This window comes from Gouania willdenowi, unplaced genomic scaffold, assembly GCF_900634775.1.
Source record: "Gouania willdenowi unplaced genomic scaffold, fGouWil2.1 scaffold_340_arrow_ctg1, whole genome shotgun sequence".
Lineage (NCBI taxonomy): Eukaryota > Metazoa > Chordata > Actinopteri > Blenniiformes > Gobiesocidae > Gouania > Gouania willdenowi.
Window position 1 is genome coordinate 31,058 of NW_021145103.1, and position 16,198 is coordinate 47,255.

Below are 16,198 nucleotides of genomic sequence, written 5' to 3' on the forward strand. Positions count from 1 at the left end.
CGTGGCGCCCGTTGGGATAGGTCGAGCAGAGGGGCGTGAATGGAGAACGAAATAATGTACAAAACAACAACAAAAATACACAGAATTACTCCCAAAACACATCAAATTACAACATAAATATACAGAAAGACAGAGTAGTATACAAAACGACAACGAAGACACACAGCATGACCAAGAAATATACAATACCACAGCAAAAATCCAGATAATCACTACCAAAACACAACAAATGACTACAAAAATACACAGAAAGACCAAAAAACATACAAAACGACAACAAAAATATACAAAATGAAAGAAAAAGCCACAAATTGACCCCAAAAAAGACATAAATATATAGAGGGGTGTGAATGGAGGTCTCACAGGGAAATTTTCTTGAACAAAAATGGAATTAAAGGTGTTTTATTCAATAATGCAAAGAACGATGGACTTTATAATAAAGAGGATATTTTTTCTTTGTTTAAAAATGAACTATACATGGATGTATCATTGTGTTGTCTTTAATATCTACTTATCCTCTATGGCAGACATAGGCAACTAGTGGCCACATGTGGGTAAAAGCAAAAAATACTTTAAAATGACAGAAACATGTGCAAAACTATAGAACAAACATCCACAAAATTACTCCCAAAACACATGAGCATAGGACTACAAAAATACACAAAATGATAACAAAAAAATGCACAGATTCAAAAACACACAAAACAACAAAAATACACAAAATAACAGAAAAACACAAAAATACAGTAAAAATGCAAAAATCCAGTAACCAAAAATAACAACAAATTTACACAAAATGAGAAATATACAAAATGACTCCCAAAACACATACTGTAAAGGGACTACAAAAATATACAAAACAAAAAACAACAAAAACACATACCCCAAAAACATACAAAATGACAGTAAAATACAAGAATACAGTAAACATACACAGAAAATACTCAATATACACAAACCAACAACAAACACACAGAAAATGAAGGAAAAACACACAAAAGACAGGATAAATATGAAAAACGAATCCAAAAAAACACAACATGAGAAAAATATCCAAAATGACTCCAAATACACACAATATCAGCAAATGTACACAAAATGAGAAAATAATGTACAAAATTGCTCCCAAAACACATCAGACAAAAAATACACATTAAGGTAAAAAGTACTCAAAATGATGACAAAATGACAGAAAAACCAAAGAATACAGTAAAAATACACAGTGACTACTTCATAAATACATAAAAGTACAAGTATATTTTACAAAATTAATCCAAAAATAAAAAACAAGAAATATACACAAAATGAGAGAAGTATGCAAAACAACTTCAAAAATACACAAAAGGACAAAAAAAAAAACACAAAATTGATTTCAAAATCACAATCTCAGCAAATGCACACGAAATGAGAGAAAATACACATTCAATTACTCCTAAAAACACACAAAAGACAGTAAAATATACAAAACCAACAAAGATACACAGTGACTCCATAGACACACAAGATACTAAGAAAAATGTACAAAATAACAAAAACAGTAACTTTTTATTTCCTATGTTAATGCTCTGATTGGTCCTTATTCTAATGCTGACATGAATGTTGAGCATGTGACCATCAGATCAGATAAAATCACATTTGTGGCCCCGCCCCCTGTAATAAAAGTTACCTCTGCAGCTAAAATGTTAGTGAATGAATGAATGATCATTTGATTAGAAGAATCAAACCCAAATGTCAGTTTATTGCCTTTAACGTATTTTTTTGTTTATTTTAAAAACTTTTTTCTTTGATTTCATCCTCTTTATGCTTTCCAGTTTTTGGTACGTTAGTGTAATAATAATTAGAAATAAATAAAACCCAAATAAAAACACCTTTGCCTCAATTCAATGATGAGTTAAAGTAGCTTTTAATGATCAATATCTTAACATCTTTAAAATCAATTGTCAAAGTTGACATGAAAATATTGTAGATCTTTAGAGTTTTCCTTAAAGCCGTACAAACCGCCTCCCTTTAATTGGTTTATTATCTCAGAAACTTCACGGTATCCCCACATGTGCACTCAGGAAGATAAAGGCGGAGCAACATAAGTCAGCTTTATCTTAATCTTGCAGATTGGGTAGAAAAATATTGTTCTCTTTAGGGATGTGAACAAAAAAAAACACAAACAACCGATCATATAAAAGGAGCAGTTTCACCTGTGAATTTTATTACATATGAACAACAGTCTGTCCCAGTGTAAGGCAGTTATCTGCTCTACTGACGTTCCTATTAACGTGTGACCGCAAACAGAAATGTACATTTACCATAGAACTATTACAATGTGTAAAATTCAATTCAATTCAACAAAGTCATCTCAATGCGCTCATTATAAACATCTCTATAATGAGGACAACATAAAAAATTTAAACACGTATACAAAGCTACTGAAGCCCAAGAGGCCATGCATTCATACGTTTGGTTTTTGATACGTTCTTTTTTGATAACCAGATCATTTCTGGTATTCATTCCTTTATTTTCGTGCCATTTTCTCATGAAAACGAGATCATTTTTTGTCATTCATACAAACAGAAACTGACAGAAGAAATATAGAAAACTACAACAACAAAAAAACCAAAATGAAAACAGAAATTATGGAAACGGTAACAAACACAGAACGACAAATACACACAAAATCACAAGAAAAATAATGAAAACGATAACTAAAAGACACAAAACAACATTAAAACAAACAAAATGACAAGACAATGATGAAAACGATAACTAAAACACACAAAATGACAAGAAAAATAATGAAAACGATAACTAAAACACACAAAACAACATTAAAACACACAAAATGAGAAATATATCGGTGTAAAGCCTAGAAGAAATATATAAAACCACCACATAAACACAAGAAACAACATAAAAATCCACAAAATGACATGAAAAATAATAGAGACCACAAGTAAAACACACAAAACCACATAAAAACAAAAAGAATAAATGTCAGGAATGATCTGGTTTTCAAAAATCGTGGCAAAAAAAGGACAAAAGTATGAATGGAGCAAAGTCTAGTTCAAGTACTCCAAATGCGGTTCAGGCACGTCCATGGTAACAGTTTGAGGAGTTCCTCTGTGTCTCAGTTGGTGAGGCCTCCATGTTTCCCCTTCCACAGCTCCCTCAGCTCCACCTCACAGCCCAGGTCCCTCAGAGTGGCCTTACCCACGTCCCCGCAGTCCTGGTGCTTCTGCAGGGCCTGAGTTATCAGAGCTTCAGCCCCCAGATCCAGGATGGGCTGGCACAGGTGCTGCATGCGTGACACCAGGTTCCTCAGCAGCATGCACGCTTGTTTCTGTTCCACAGAGGAGATAAAAAAACATGTGAATAGAGCCTCATCATCACTACTGTGGGTGTTTAACTTTACCTGCACGTTGACCACGTTGGGGTGAGTCTTCATGGCCTGAACAGCAGCCAGAGCTCCTCCGTTCTCCATGATCACCTGACAGTTTTCGGGTTTACGTAAAGCCAGGACGGAGAGACACGCACAGCCCTGCTCACACACCTGGATGGACAATAAGAGTCCATTAAACCCTAACGTTTATAGTAGGGATGTCCCAATACAACTTTTTCATTTCCGATATGATACAGATATTGCAGCCTTGCGTATCGGCCGATACCGATATTGATCCGATACAATATCAGAATGAATCATACATACTTTTGTTACTTTTTTTATTAATGAATAAATAAATTACTTATTTTGTAGTGTGAAATGTTAGAAAAGGCTTGATCAAGTGATGTTACTCAAACAGTAGGGATGAAAAAAACTGATCGATTTATTAGTAACCAATTGGTTACATACATTTTAACCTTCAACATAATATCTACAGTATTCTACAATTGAATAAAATAAACAAAAAAATCAATTGCAAAAAAAAAAAAAAAAAAAAAAAATGGAAATTTGAATTTGATATCCAATATTCGTTTACAGATTGGGACACCCCTAGTTTATAGTATGTCACACCTGTAACATCAACACCATCAACAATAAGGGTCCATTAAACCCTGTGCAGGGACAACATTTGGGGGATATGCTACGAAGCTAGATTACTTCTTATCATGCTAACTTCCGGGATTAATCAGTGTGTACTGTCCTACAAAGCTCGCTAATGTCTCACGGCGCTAAACCACCATGGTTCCCTCCTATTCCCACTGTTCCTTCACCCCCAGAAGTGTTTCAGTGGTGGCCATGATAAAGAGCGTCCAAGTTCTCTTTAAGCTAAGGAAAAGAAGCTCAATGCTTCCTTTAGTCTAGGAAACACTGATGCATCCTTTACCAAAGGAGACCAGACAATACTTTTAAACATTTAAAGAGACACGCACATCTGAGCGCTCACGGAAACTCACGATGACCGACAAGTAACGGAGATCATGTAAATGACCAATGCAATAAAATGCTTTGAACAACTTTAAATAAATGATCTAACACCCATATCTTATTATATGTAAGACATATTATCGGATTATAACTGACATAAAACAGACACTTTGTCGTTCAGGAAAAAGGGATCAGAGATGTTTTTAGCCACATTATGTTTTATTGAACAATTCATATTTCTGAGTGAAAGGTGAGTGTGAGCAACCATTCTCAATGTGACGTTTTTTAGTTTCACTTTTGTTCCTCTAGTCTGGTAACCTCTTTCCCTTTGATTTACATTTAAACCTTGTGATATTTGAGATTATATCAGCGGAAAGTGTTATAAATGTGCTTTTAGTAGTACGTTTTCGGAAATTTGTAGTTTTTTCACCACAGCAGACGTCATTAACCTTCCCGGCCGTCAGATTATTACGTCACATAGTGGAAGTGTGTCTGATTGTCATAACAAACATGATGGCCGTTTCCTAACTTCTCTCCTAACACCCGTGGATGACGTCACGGGGTTAAGAAAAAGTGGATAGGAGATAGGAGGGACTATTCAGACACAGCCCAGGTTTTGTTCTGGCTAGGATCTTAGCGAGTGCTAAAGTCCAGCCTCCTGACCAATCAGTTCTCTTAGAAAGCGAGCTGTCCAATGAAAGGTGATGAGTGAACACGTCTCTGTGTGGATCTGATGCGACGCTGACAGGAGAGAGAATCACCTTTCATTTACTGATGACATCCTTTAGGAAACAGAGATTTTTATTTGATGGACTGATAAAGTAAAATAAGCAAGACAAGTCAGCTGATAAAGCCTGCGTGCATCGGGCGCTTTCAGACCAATAAAGATAAATTCATTCATTCATGTATTCTGGTGATGCAAAGAGCCTCAGTCCTGTAAGATAATATAAAATATAAATATATTCCACCTTACGATTTAGGCTGATCTGCATGAAAGCAGCAAAGAAAGTGAAACTGATCAGAGTGTCTGTTTGTTCTATGTTTATAATCCCACTAATTTAAACATTACCTCTCTATTAATTACTTTCTGCTTTTACTACATCACCAGTGTTGTTATTGGTCTGAATTATGTATTTTAATATATAATTATCTAGCTTTGTAGCATTACCCCTTATAGTACATCTGAAGGCAAAATCAGGCTCCAAAAATACACAGAAACACCTCACATGCATGTTTCAGGATAATATCATACATTTACACACTATTGATCACCAGAAAACAAGTGATTGAAATGCTCGCTACACCATCTGTAGTGAAGAAAAAAGGCTTTGGTCGTTGTTGATGTCGTTTTGTGTTTTAGTTATTGTTTCCTTTATTTTTTGTCATTTTCATTTTTGTTTAATATATTTCTTCTGTAATTTTTAGTTTTTTTTAATGTCGTTTTATGTGTTCTAGTTATCAATTCCATTATTTTTGTTGTCATTTTGTGTGTTTTTCTTGTCCTTTTATGCAGTTTCATGTGATTTAGAGAATTTTTTTAGTCCTTTTATATATTTCTTCTGTAATTTTGTGTGCTTTTATGTCGTTTCGTGTGGTTTTTTTGTCGTTTTGTGTGATTTTGTTGTCATTGACTTTATTAACCATAATCATGTTTAATACGATTTCAGGAGGTTTAATAGCACTAAAGTCATCTGAATGTCACCTGTAGGTAACAAAGAACACTAATATCATTAGTTAGTGTGTTAGCATGACTTACAGCGGCATTGTTGGTGTGCCTGTTCATTGTGATGACAATGAGCTGCACTCCGCCCGCGTTCACCACCGCGTCTTTCACATCATCGTTTCCAGCGATGGCTCGTATGGCGCTGAGAACCTGCCGCACCAATTCCTGCAGGGAGCCAATCAGGTTCAAGGAAACAGCTGATCAGGAAGTAGATTAAAAAACAAAACGACCTACCACTTTTTCATAGCTGTTAGCGAGCAGCGTCATGATGAGTTTCAGACCACCCAGATCACACACGTCCTGACAGAATTCGTTTCTCACCGACAAACAAGACAACGCTGCACAAACCTCACTCAGAACTGATGTGTCGTCAAGATGAGCTGGAACGAGATGAGAGAGGTAGAATAATAGTATTAATAAAATAAAACTATATTAACAATCATAAATGTAACAGTATTCATAATAATAAAACAACAATATATATATGTAGATATATAAACATGCATTACATATAATTACATTATGATATAATAAATATAATATGTATTCATAATAATAAATACATATTTATTAATTATAATATGTATTAATATTTTAATTTTTATATTTATTATATACAATATAAAAATATTAAATCAATGGGTCCTTTAATAAATTATTTTTTTCCAAAATGTAGACTTTATATATAAAAAGTATTATGAATGTGTGTATTACATAATATATAATATAAACATCGAGTATAAATACATATAAGTGTACATTAAAAAATATGTAATAAATCACTAAAAATCTTATATATAATATATAAATATAGAATCAATGTGTTTTTTAATTATTCTTTAATAAATGTAATTCACTTATTTTTTCCAAAATGTAGACTTTATATATATTATATATGTAATACATATATAATTTAAACATATAATGCAAATATATATGTTATATAATAACTGTACATTCAAACTATATACATTTATTAATGAATCACAAAAATATATATATATATAATGTAAAAATATAAAATCAATGGATTTTTAATAATTTTCAAAAATGTAGACTAAATAAAATAAATATAATAAATAATTATTATATCAAAACATACAATAGTGTACATCAAAACATTTGTTTTTTAATCATTTTTTATGTTTTTTCCAAAATGTAGACTTTATATATAAATAATATTATAAATATTTACTATGCAATAATATATATTAGAAATAGATTATGCAGCAGTAAATGCAACCTCTGCAAAAGTGGAATTCAAAATAAATAATATTTAGAAAACTATAATAAACTAACAAAACAAAATCAAATCTTGTTTTAAAAAATAAATAAAATAAAAGATAAAACACAATAAAAGAAATGACGTGAAATAAAATGAGGCAAAGTATAACAAAATTAAGATAAACAATAAAATGAAATAAAATGAAATAAAATGAAATAAAATGAAATAAAATGAAATAAAATAAAATAATTAAACAAAACAGTGTTTGTCTCACCTTTTGCAGCATGGATTAAAACCTTGAGCCCATTGTGCTCTAGAACAATCATCTTGGCGTGTTCGTGGGCATGTCCAAACATCACTCTGATGTCATCATCAAAGGTCATGACCCTGAGCGCCGCAGACGCCTCTTTGACCAGCTTACCAGACCCACTGTGTCGTGTGATGGCATTGGTCAGCAGAGGCAGAAGCCCCACCTTCACCAGGTCCTGCCTGTTCTGCTCGTGTTTCACGCAGAAGTGACGTATCGTACGCACGACCACGCGGGTTAATGACACGTCCTCAGCGTACGTATTCAGCACGTCCAACAGGAAGTCCCGCCCCTCTGCGTCCAGCAGGTCAGGCAGTCCGTCCGTCAGCGCGGCTAGCGCAGACAGCGCCTCTAGCAGCGTATCAGGCTCCTCCTCCTCATAGCTCCTCCTACAGTAGTATAGGATGATGGGGTATGCCTCTTTTTGGGCTGCCAGGTACCTTTGAGCAAACTCACGGTTGCACTGATCAGTGAAAGTCTTTAGGTCTGATGTCACGTCCGTTAGCGCCGCCGCTGAGTCCTTTCCTCGTTTAAGGGAATCTAAAGCCTGCACGTAGAGAACAAAAAGAAGCAGAAGAGAAGAAAGGATGAAGCAGCAGAAACATTTGAGCATTTTCTAAGCAAACAAACCACCACACTCACCTGTAACACCTCGTGTGTTTGCTCCTCCTCATCGTCAGCAGCTGGAATTGCCTTAACTATACAACTCAGGTCCACATCTGTATAGAAACACAACTGTTACATTTGGTTTAGTGACCCAAGACATTATTGTACCACCTGCTTTAAGCAAATAACTGCTCCAATTTTGTGTGTTTTTGGTTATACATGTTGTCATTTTGTGTATTTTTATTGCTGTTTCATGCAAAACACACTAAATAACAAAAAAATACACAAAATGACAAAAATTATACCAGGTTGCCAGTTGCCCATGTCTGTTCTTCACTTTAAGAAACTCTAACTTGGTTTATATAGAGTTGTTGATATGTAGAAAGAAATGTTAAACCTAAACAAAAACTGTTAAGATTAAGAAGAAAAAAAATGCAGTCAAATATGTGTCCATGCAGCTTAATCACACATTAGTTTAATATATATATATATATATATATATATATATATATATATATATATATATATATATATATATATGCATTTGTGTGTTTGTGTTGTAATTTCGTATTTTTTTTCCCCTCATTTTCTGAGTTTGTGTTTTGGTTTTATGTGATTTTGGAGTCACTTTGTAAATTTTTCTTGTAGTTTTATGTATTTTTTTCTGCTTTTGCTGATTTTGTAGTTATCTTGTGTGTTTTTGTAGTTCTTTTGTTAATTTTTGTTGTCATTTAATATGTTTTTTTTTTTTTTGGTCTCCTTTTGTGTTTATTTCCAGGGTCGCAACAAATTATACCAAGTTACCTGTTCTACACTTGAAGAAACTATCATTTGGTTTAAATACAGTTGTTCATGTGTAGAAATGTTTAATCTAAAGCACAAATTGTTATAGTTTCACCTTTATGGTCACAAGAAAATGCAGGATTTTCCTACTTTGGTCAATTTGGGATTAGAAATGGGTCAAATGATCATATATATATATATATATTACTGCTTATAAAATATTAATATATGTGATAATGTCCTTCTCATTTGTACCTTGAGACTCAAACTGCTCCACAGCGTCCTTCAAAGCCTCCTCAGGCTCCATCTCAAACTCCTTCATGTTTTCTTTCACTGCTGCATCAAATGTTTGCTGTGTGATCCTCATTTTTGCCATTTTTCCAATGATTCGCCGAGTTCTCTGCAATAAAATAACCAGGACAGTTACTGGTATCTAGTGATGTGACGGTCCGTATTGAGGCTCCGATGCGTGTGTCCAGTAATCCAGGCGATGATATGTGATACATATAGCTTAATTTTAGTAAACTGAGTTAAAATCTAATCACATACGTCTTTTTTTATTTTATTAAACGACATAAATTCACTGAATTATAGAAAAATATGAGACATTACCTACCAACGCCCTGACGAATTGCCTCTAGTCTGTAGTCAATAGAACACAGAGATACGCAATTTACGTTGAAGCATTTCCTGCTTTAGACACGCCCTACTCATCTTCTGATTGGCTCCTCGGGATTTCACTGTCCAATCATCACACGTTGGGCGGGTGCACAAGAGCAACCGCCAATCATGTGCGAGAGAGTTCAACGGCGTCTTTCCTTCAAAACGTAATGACTTTACATTTTTTAAACGCTGTTTTACTGCTCAATAACAGATTGGTATTTTTTTAAATAATTACTTCTTTGATATGATTAATATTAGAATTATTTGGCAGGTACATTGTGCATTAAGGAGACAGACTGAAGCAGTGATGGGCAACTTTTATTCACTGTAATGTCAGAAATTACAATAATAATGTCTAATAAGAGCATTAATACAGTTTTTGTGGTAAATTTGAGATAGTTTCCCTATCATTTTAATTAATTAATTATTTATTTTTTGTCATTTTGTGTGTTTAGAGTCATTTTGTGTATTGCTTTTGTAGTTTTGTACACTTTTCTGTCATTTTGTGAATTTTTGAAGCCATTTGGTGTATTTTTGTTGTCGTTCTATGTATTTTCCCGTCAACTTGTATGTGTTTCTGTCATTTTTGTGTATTTCTGTTGTTTTCTGTGTTTTTGTTGTCATTTTATTTTGTTTTTGATGTCGTTTTGCATATTTTAGGTTGTAACTTTGCATATTTTCTTGAATTTTTATTGTCGTTTTGTGCATTTTTTTCAGCCATTTGTGTATTTTTGCTGTCATTTTATGTATTTGACTGTCAACTTGTATTTTTTTTTTGTTGTTTTGTGTGTATTTTTTTTTTTAATCTTTTTTGTCATTTTGTTTGTTTCTGGAGTCGTTTTGTACATTTTAGGTTATAATTTTAGTATTTTTCCCTGTATTTTTGTTGTCAATTTACTAGTTTGTGCCCAAAAAGGGGGACAACTTAAGTGTAATGTCGCTTTTGGACACTAGAGGAGATTTAAGCCAAACGAACGTGAATAGCAAACTCCGTAAGATGTCCCGCTTAAATAAACGCTCCGGTGGAAAACTTGGTCTAAACTTTTGTGTCCGCAAATCATTTTTTTTTTATTTACACATTTTACAATAAAATTTAAATGTATGTAAAAAAAAAAAAACCAACAACAACAAAAAAACAACAGCAAAACACAACAAGAGTTTAAGAAAAATATTTCATACATTTGAAAATTCTTATTATTATTATTATTGGTTTTATGAAATGTTCATTTTTTTAATAAATATTCTTTCAACAAAATTGCACTTCTTTTGCAGAGACTAATCAAATATTGATTTTTTTTTTGGCTTCAGCAGACACCACAAACCTGTAGGTATAGAAAAAAAAAATAATTAGATGAGTAAATTAATGAACATATTTGCTTGAATTGTGATTAAAACAAAACAAAACAAAACATGACATTAATTCAAAATAAAATTAATGGAATAAAATAATCATGAAAAAAATAGAAATTGGAACAAAACAACAACAACAACAACAACCACAACAAATGTACAAAATTCCAACAAAAAACACAAAATGATGACAAAAACATAATAAATTCAAAAAAAAAATTCAAAATTAGAATAAAAACACACTAAATAACTCCAAAAAACATCCGTCTGATGTAGTTTTTTGTACATCACAAAAAACAAATAGACAAACTAGTCACGTTGCAAACCGATAGCATCCATTCCATGTGACAATCTGTGAAACTGTCTATTTGGCCTTACCGCAGTGTCAGAACATTTTTTAACAGACCCTGCATTGCTTTGCACTCAGACAGTGACTCAGAATCCAATTTATTATCAGTCTCAGCCAAAATATTAAATGTACCTTATAACTTTTAAGTAAAATGTATTATTATTAGGGCCCAAGCAACGTATTGTAATGCACCTCGTTTTATTATTATTATTATTATTATTATTATTACAAAAAAGTGATTGCATTGTTGAGGGCCTAAACACGTTCAAAAACTCATGAAAATTTGAACGCATATTAGGACTGGAGAAAATTTGATATTTTGGAGGAATTACACATGTGAATGGCAAAATGACTCAATAGGGCTAATACAATTAGTTTCACGTACAGCAAAAAAATTCTGTAGGATTCTGACATCATCACTGTAGAGGTAGAACTGATGACATCATCACTGTAAAGGTAGAACTGATGACATCATAAATGTAGAGGTAGAACTGATGACAATATCAATGTAGAGGTAGAACTGATGACATCATAAATGTAGAGGTAGAACTGATGACATCATAAATGTAGAGGTAGAACTGATGACAATATCAATGTAGAGGTAGAACTGATGACAATATCAATGTAGAGGTAGAATTGATGACATCATAAATGTAGAGGTAGAACTGATGACAATATCAATGTAGAGGTAGAACTGATGACAATATCAATGTAGAGGTAGAATTGATGACATCATAAATGTAGAGGTAGAACTGATGACATTAACAATGTAGAGGTAGGACTGATGACATCATCAATGTAGAGGTAGAACTGATGACATTAACAATGTAGAGGTAGGACTGATGACATCATCACTGTAGAGGTAGACCACTGTTCCAGTGTTCTAATATTCCAAAATTCCAATCTTCCAATGTTCCAAAATGGGTGGGGCGTGGTGGTGGGCTCTCCAGTGATTGGATTAGAACATTGGAACATAGGGATGACATCATCAGGTAGAACTGAAGACATCATCACTGTATGCTTGAAAATGGGTGTGGCGTGGAGGTGGGCTCTCCAGCGATTGGCTCTAGCGAGCACATGGCTACGGAGTGCAGTGATTGGCTATCTATTGGTAAAAGGAAATCATAGACATTATGTTTGCACAGAACTTTGCAGGAAAGTTTGTGATATAATCCTTGAAAATGGTCAGCTACGTCTGAACACTTTAAAATTTCTGCCACAGCCCGACATGCAACACACCTCAACGTGCGCCAAGTCCCGACATGCGTGTGGTTGCGAGGGCCCGTTTAATATTGGTATACCTCCAAAGTAAACAAATAAAACTGCAAAAACACCCTAAATTATAAAAATATACACAAAAGGTCAATAAAAAATACAAAAGATGATTAAAGTATCATTAAAATGTATCAAAAAACATACAAGACAATTAGAAATACACAAAAAATAGCAAATAAATTTACAAAACTACAACAAAAATATATAAATGACTCAAACAAACATATAATTACAGAAAAATACACAGAAGGACTACAGAAATGCACAAAAATAACACTAAAAGATATCAAATCACAAAACACAGCAGAAATACACAATTGTTGCACCAAAATTACACCAAAAACACACGAGGCAACTACAAAACGAACAGAAAAGTAACTTAACACACATTTTGTTTGTATGCTTCCATTATCGGATCAAAAGGTTGTTCCAGAAATGTTATTATTTGCACTTTTTATTCACGTTATACTTTTATTTCTATTTAAAGCACATGTAGATAGGCTTTTATCTATTCAAATAAAAAAAAAGTTATTTTATTTACGATAATTGATTTATTATCCTATTTTGGTTTCTGTCTGAGTGTAGCACAAAAATAATTTTTCAAAACAAAATACAACACCATAAAACTAACTGCAATGTTGAATTTTATATCTAGAAATACAAAAAAAGACTTATTTTGGAGAAAAAAGTTGAAAATCAAAGTGTGATTTTACATTATCATGTTAATCTAAGTTCTACTATCTGACCAAAACGATGGTCCAGCAATTTTATCATTTACTTTTAACTTTTATTTGTATATAAGCTCTTGTAAATAGACTTTAATCTCTTCAAATTAAAGAGAATTTGATTTATTATGTTTATTGTCGTTTTTGGTTAAGAATTATTTTTCAAAACAAAACAACACCATAAAAACGAACTGCAATGTTAAATTGTATGTCACAAATACACAAAAAAAAAAAAAAAAAAAAAAAAATTTGAAAAAAAATTTGAAAAAAAATTGGGGGAAAAAAATGTGTTAAAAATCAATGTTTCAATACATCACGTGATGTTTCTGGTTGTAAATAGTTTACACGAAACTGTATCTGAAATGTAATCTAATACCCTATACTGTTGTTTATGGTTCACACTTTTCTCTCACGCGCACGCGCGGGCGTGCAGCGCGCTCGAGGTCAGAGCGCATGCATCGTCAACCTTTGGTTCTGATCGTCTCTCAGACGCCGCCGCTCTGAAGGAGCCGCTTCCTGCCAAATAGTGCTCCCTCCCATCATGATGTGACTGAGCAGCCACTTCCACTTCCTGTATTGTTACTGTGCGATTTAATGAGGATTAACTTTAACTGTCATCATGTGGAAACAGGGGCGGCCATTACAGGCCTGATGCACGAGGAGAGGAAGTGTGGGCTCCATCCAGATGCTGACCAGATGCCCCCCCCCCACATACACACACACACACACTTCTCTGATCAGCAGTTACATTATGAGCAGTGTAATGAACTTGTGTCAAAGTAAAGTCAAGGCTTGAGGGCCAAATTCGGCCCTTTAGAGCAGCCGGTGGGTCCTGCAGACACAAGTAAAAATACACAAATTCAATGAAAGCTCCACAATATTTGCAGCTGGATCATAAATCATGAAAGAAAACTTTCAATGTTTCCAAAATCATGCAATTTCCCTCAAATTATTGAACAAAAAGTACCCAAATTAAAAAAAAACTGGTCACAAAATGATGGAAATGTATGTGTAGCTCCTTCTCCTCTTAATGCGTACCTACTTTACCAGGGCCGCGCCTGACCAAATTATACATTATACAATAGGGATAGGGTGAGTTGGGGGCCCCAGGATCCAAATTCGCTGAGGGCCCCCAACTCACCCAATCCCTAATGTATAATTAGTATAAAATTATTGTATAACATAATGCATTTCACTTGACAACCCTTTTTACTATTAAATAATGTGTTGTCTGTCTTTATCATGTCCACCACTTAAACACTTCCGGGGGTGAAGGAACAGTGGATAGGAAAGGAGATAGGAGGGAATATTCGGACGCAGTCCTGGTCTTGGTGGAGTCCGGACGGCCATCCTGGATTATGTCGTCACCAAGCGCGTCATCTCTGCAAGTTGTGCATGTGCAGAACGACTGGAATTAACTTAAATCAGAATTAAGTGGTTACAAGGTAGAGGAATTATTTAATTCGGAATTAAAATCGAAATAAACCACCACCTATAGGTGGTGGTTTATTTCGATTTATAAATCTGAATTATAATTCAAATCTGAATTATAATTCAGATTTAAGTTTATTTCGGAAGTAACTTTGCATTGGGAACGAAGTGTTTACATAGTCAGGTTAAAGAGGATTTAACTTTTATTCTGAATTAAAGCTCCAATGTAAACGTGGCCATAGTTTACTAGTAACGGAAAAAAAAAAAAAGACTTAAAATAGTCTTGGAACATTGGTCACACATTGCACATGCACGCAAATGCGTCTCCTCGTGCAGAATGTAGCTCCCCATGAAAGATGACGTCCTACGCACAGTGCATGTTCTGCTTGTACTTTACTTATCTTTTATATACAGTACGTAGAAGTGCAAACTAGGGCACATTTATGTTGAAATTACTCATTTTCCCACTCTGTGTTTGGTTCCTGAACTAAAATGAGTTTGACGCCCCATGTGATGCAAACCTTCTGTGCTTCATTAGATTTATTTATCAAGAAAATATTGACTTGTGGCTAAATTTAAACCCATTAACAACAATAATAATATCCAGGAAGTTAAGTATTATTTGGGCCATAGTATATAGGCATCTTTAAGATGTAAATCTTTGTTTAAATTAGAAATAAAATGGGTTAAAAGTGATCAAAAATGGTGGAAAAGCAGGTGAAATGGGATTTATAAAACCACAGAAATTGCAAGTTGCAAATTAGAGTGGGCAAAAACAGACAGAAAAAGTGGTTTAAAAAAAGGGTTAAAAGCGTCATTATTAGAACAATTAATTTAAACTGGCAAATAATGGCAATACAAATGGAGAATGTGGTTAAATTGGCAAAAGTGAGCATGAAATATGCTGAAAATAGGTTAAAAGTCACCTCTTTGTGTGTTTTTGGAGTCATTTAAGGCTAATTTGTTGCAATTTTGTAATTTTTCACACATTTTGTGCATGTTTGTTGTCATTTTGTATATCATGTTATTTCTGTTTCCATTTGTACTTGTTTTGTGAGTTTTTGAAATAAATGTGTGTGTTTTTGTTGCCCTTTTGCGTATTCTTGTAGTTTTTGGTGTATATTTCTGTAATTTTGTATGTTCACTAGAGTTGCCCATTTGTGCTGAACACATGAAGTTTTTATGTGGACCGTATTTAAATATGTTGTGTTCTCGTAAAGCTGAATCTGTGAAAAATCATGGGACATGGGAAGTTCAGTGGGCGTGGCTAAATTGGCCACTATGATTCACATCTCTGTTAAACTAACTCATCTCATCATTCTATACCTGCTTATCCTACAGTGTAAACCCCTCTGGAGGACAGGACACCATGTAGTCTATCTCATTTATTGTGTGTGTCAGATA

The 16,198-nt window shown here is 33.7% G+C and overlaps 1 protein-coding gene across 1 annotated transcript; it reads right to left on the minus strand.

Moving 5' to 3' along the window:
* Nucleotides 1–2,739: 2,739 nt before the first annotated feature.
* On the minus strand, nucleotides 2,740–9,685 carry LOC114459746 (armadillo repeat-containing protein 6-like). Its single transcript, XM_028441906.1, has 8 exons — nucleotides 9,618–9,685; nucleotides 9,257–9,401; nucleotides 8,255–8,331; nucleotides 7,580–8,159; nucleotides 6,315–6,460; nucleotides 6,114–6,245; nucleotides 3,404–3,541; nucleotides 2,740–3,331 (listed from the first exon to the last, which is right to left on the minus strand). The coding sequence occupies exons 2-8, from the start codon at nucleotides 9,375–9,377 to the stop codon at nucleotides 3,119–3,121; spliced, it is 1,407 nt and encodes a 468-aa protein (XP_028297707.1). The 5' UTR covers nucleotides 9,378–9,401; nucleotides 9,618–9,685; the 3' UTR covers nucleotides 2,740–3,118.
* Between the last annotated feature and the right edge of the window lie 6,513 nt (nucleotides 9,686–16,198).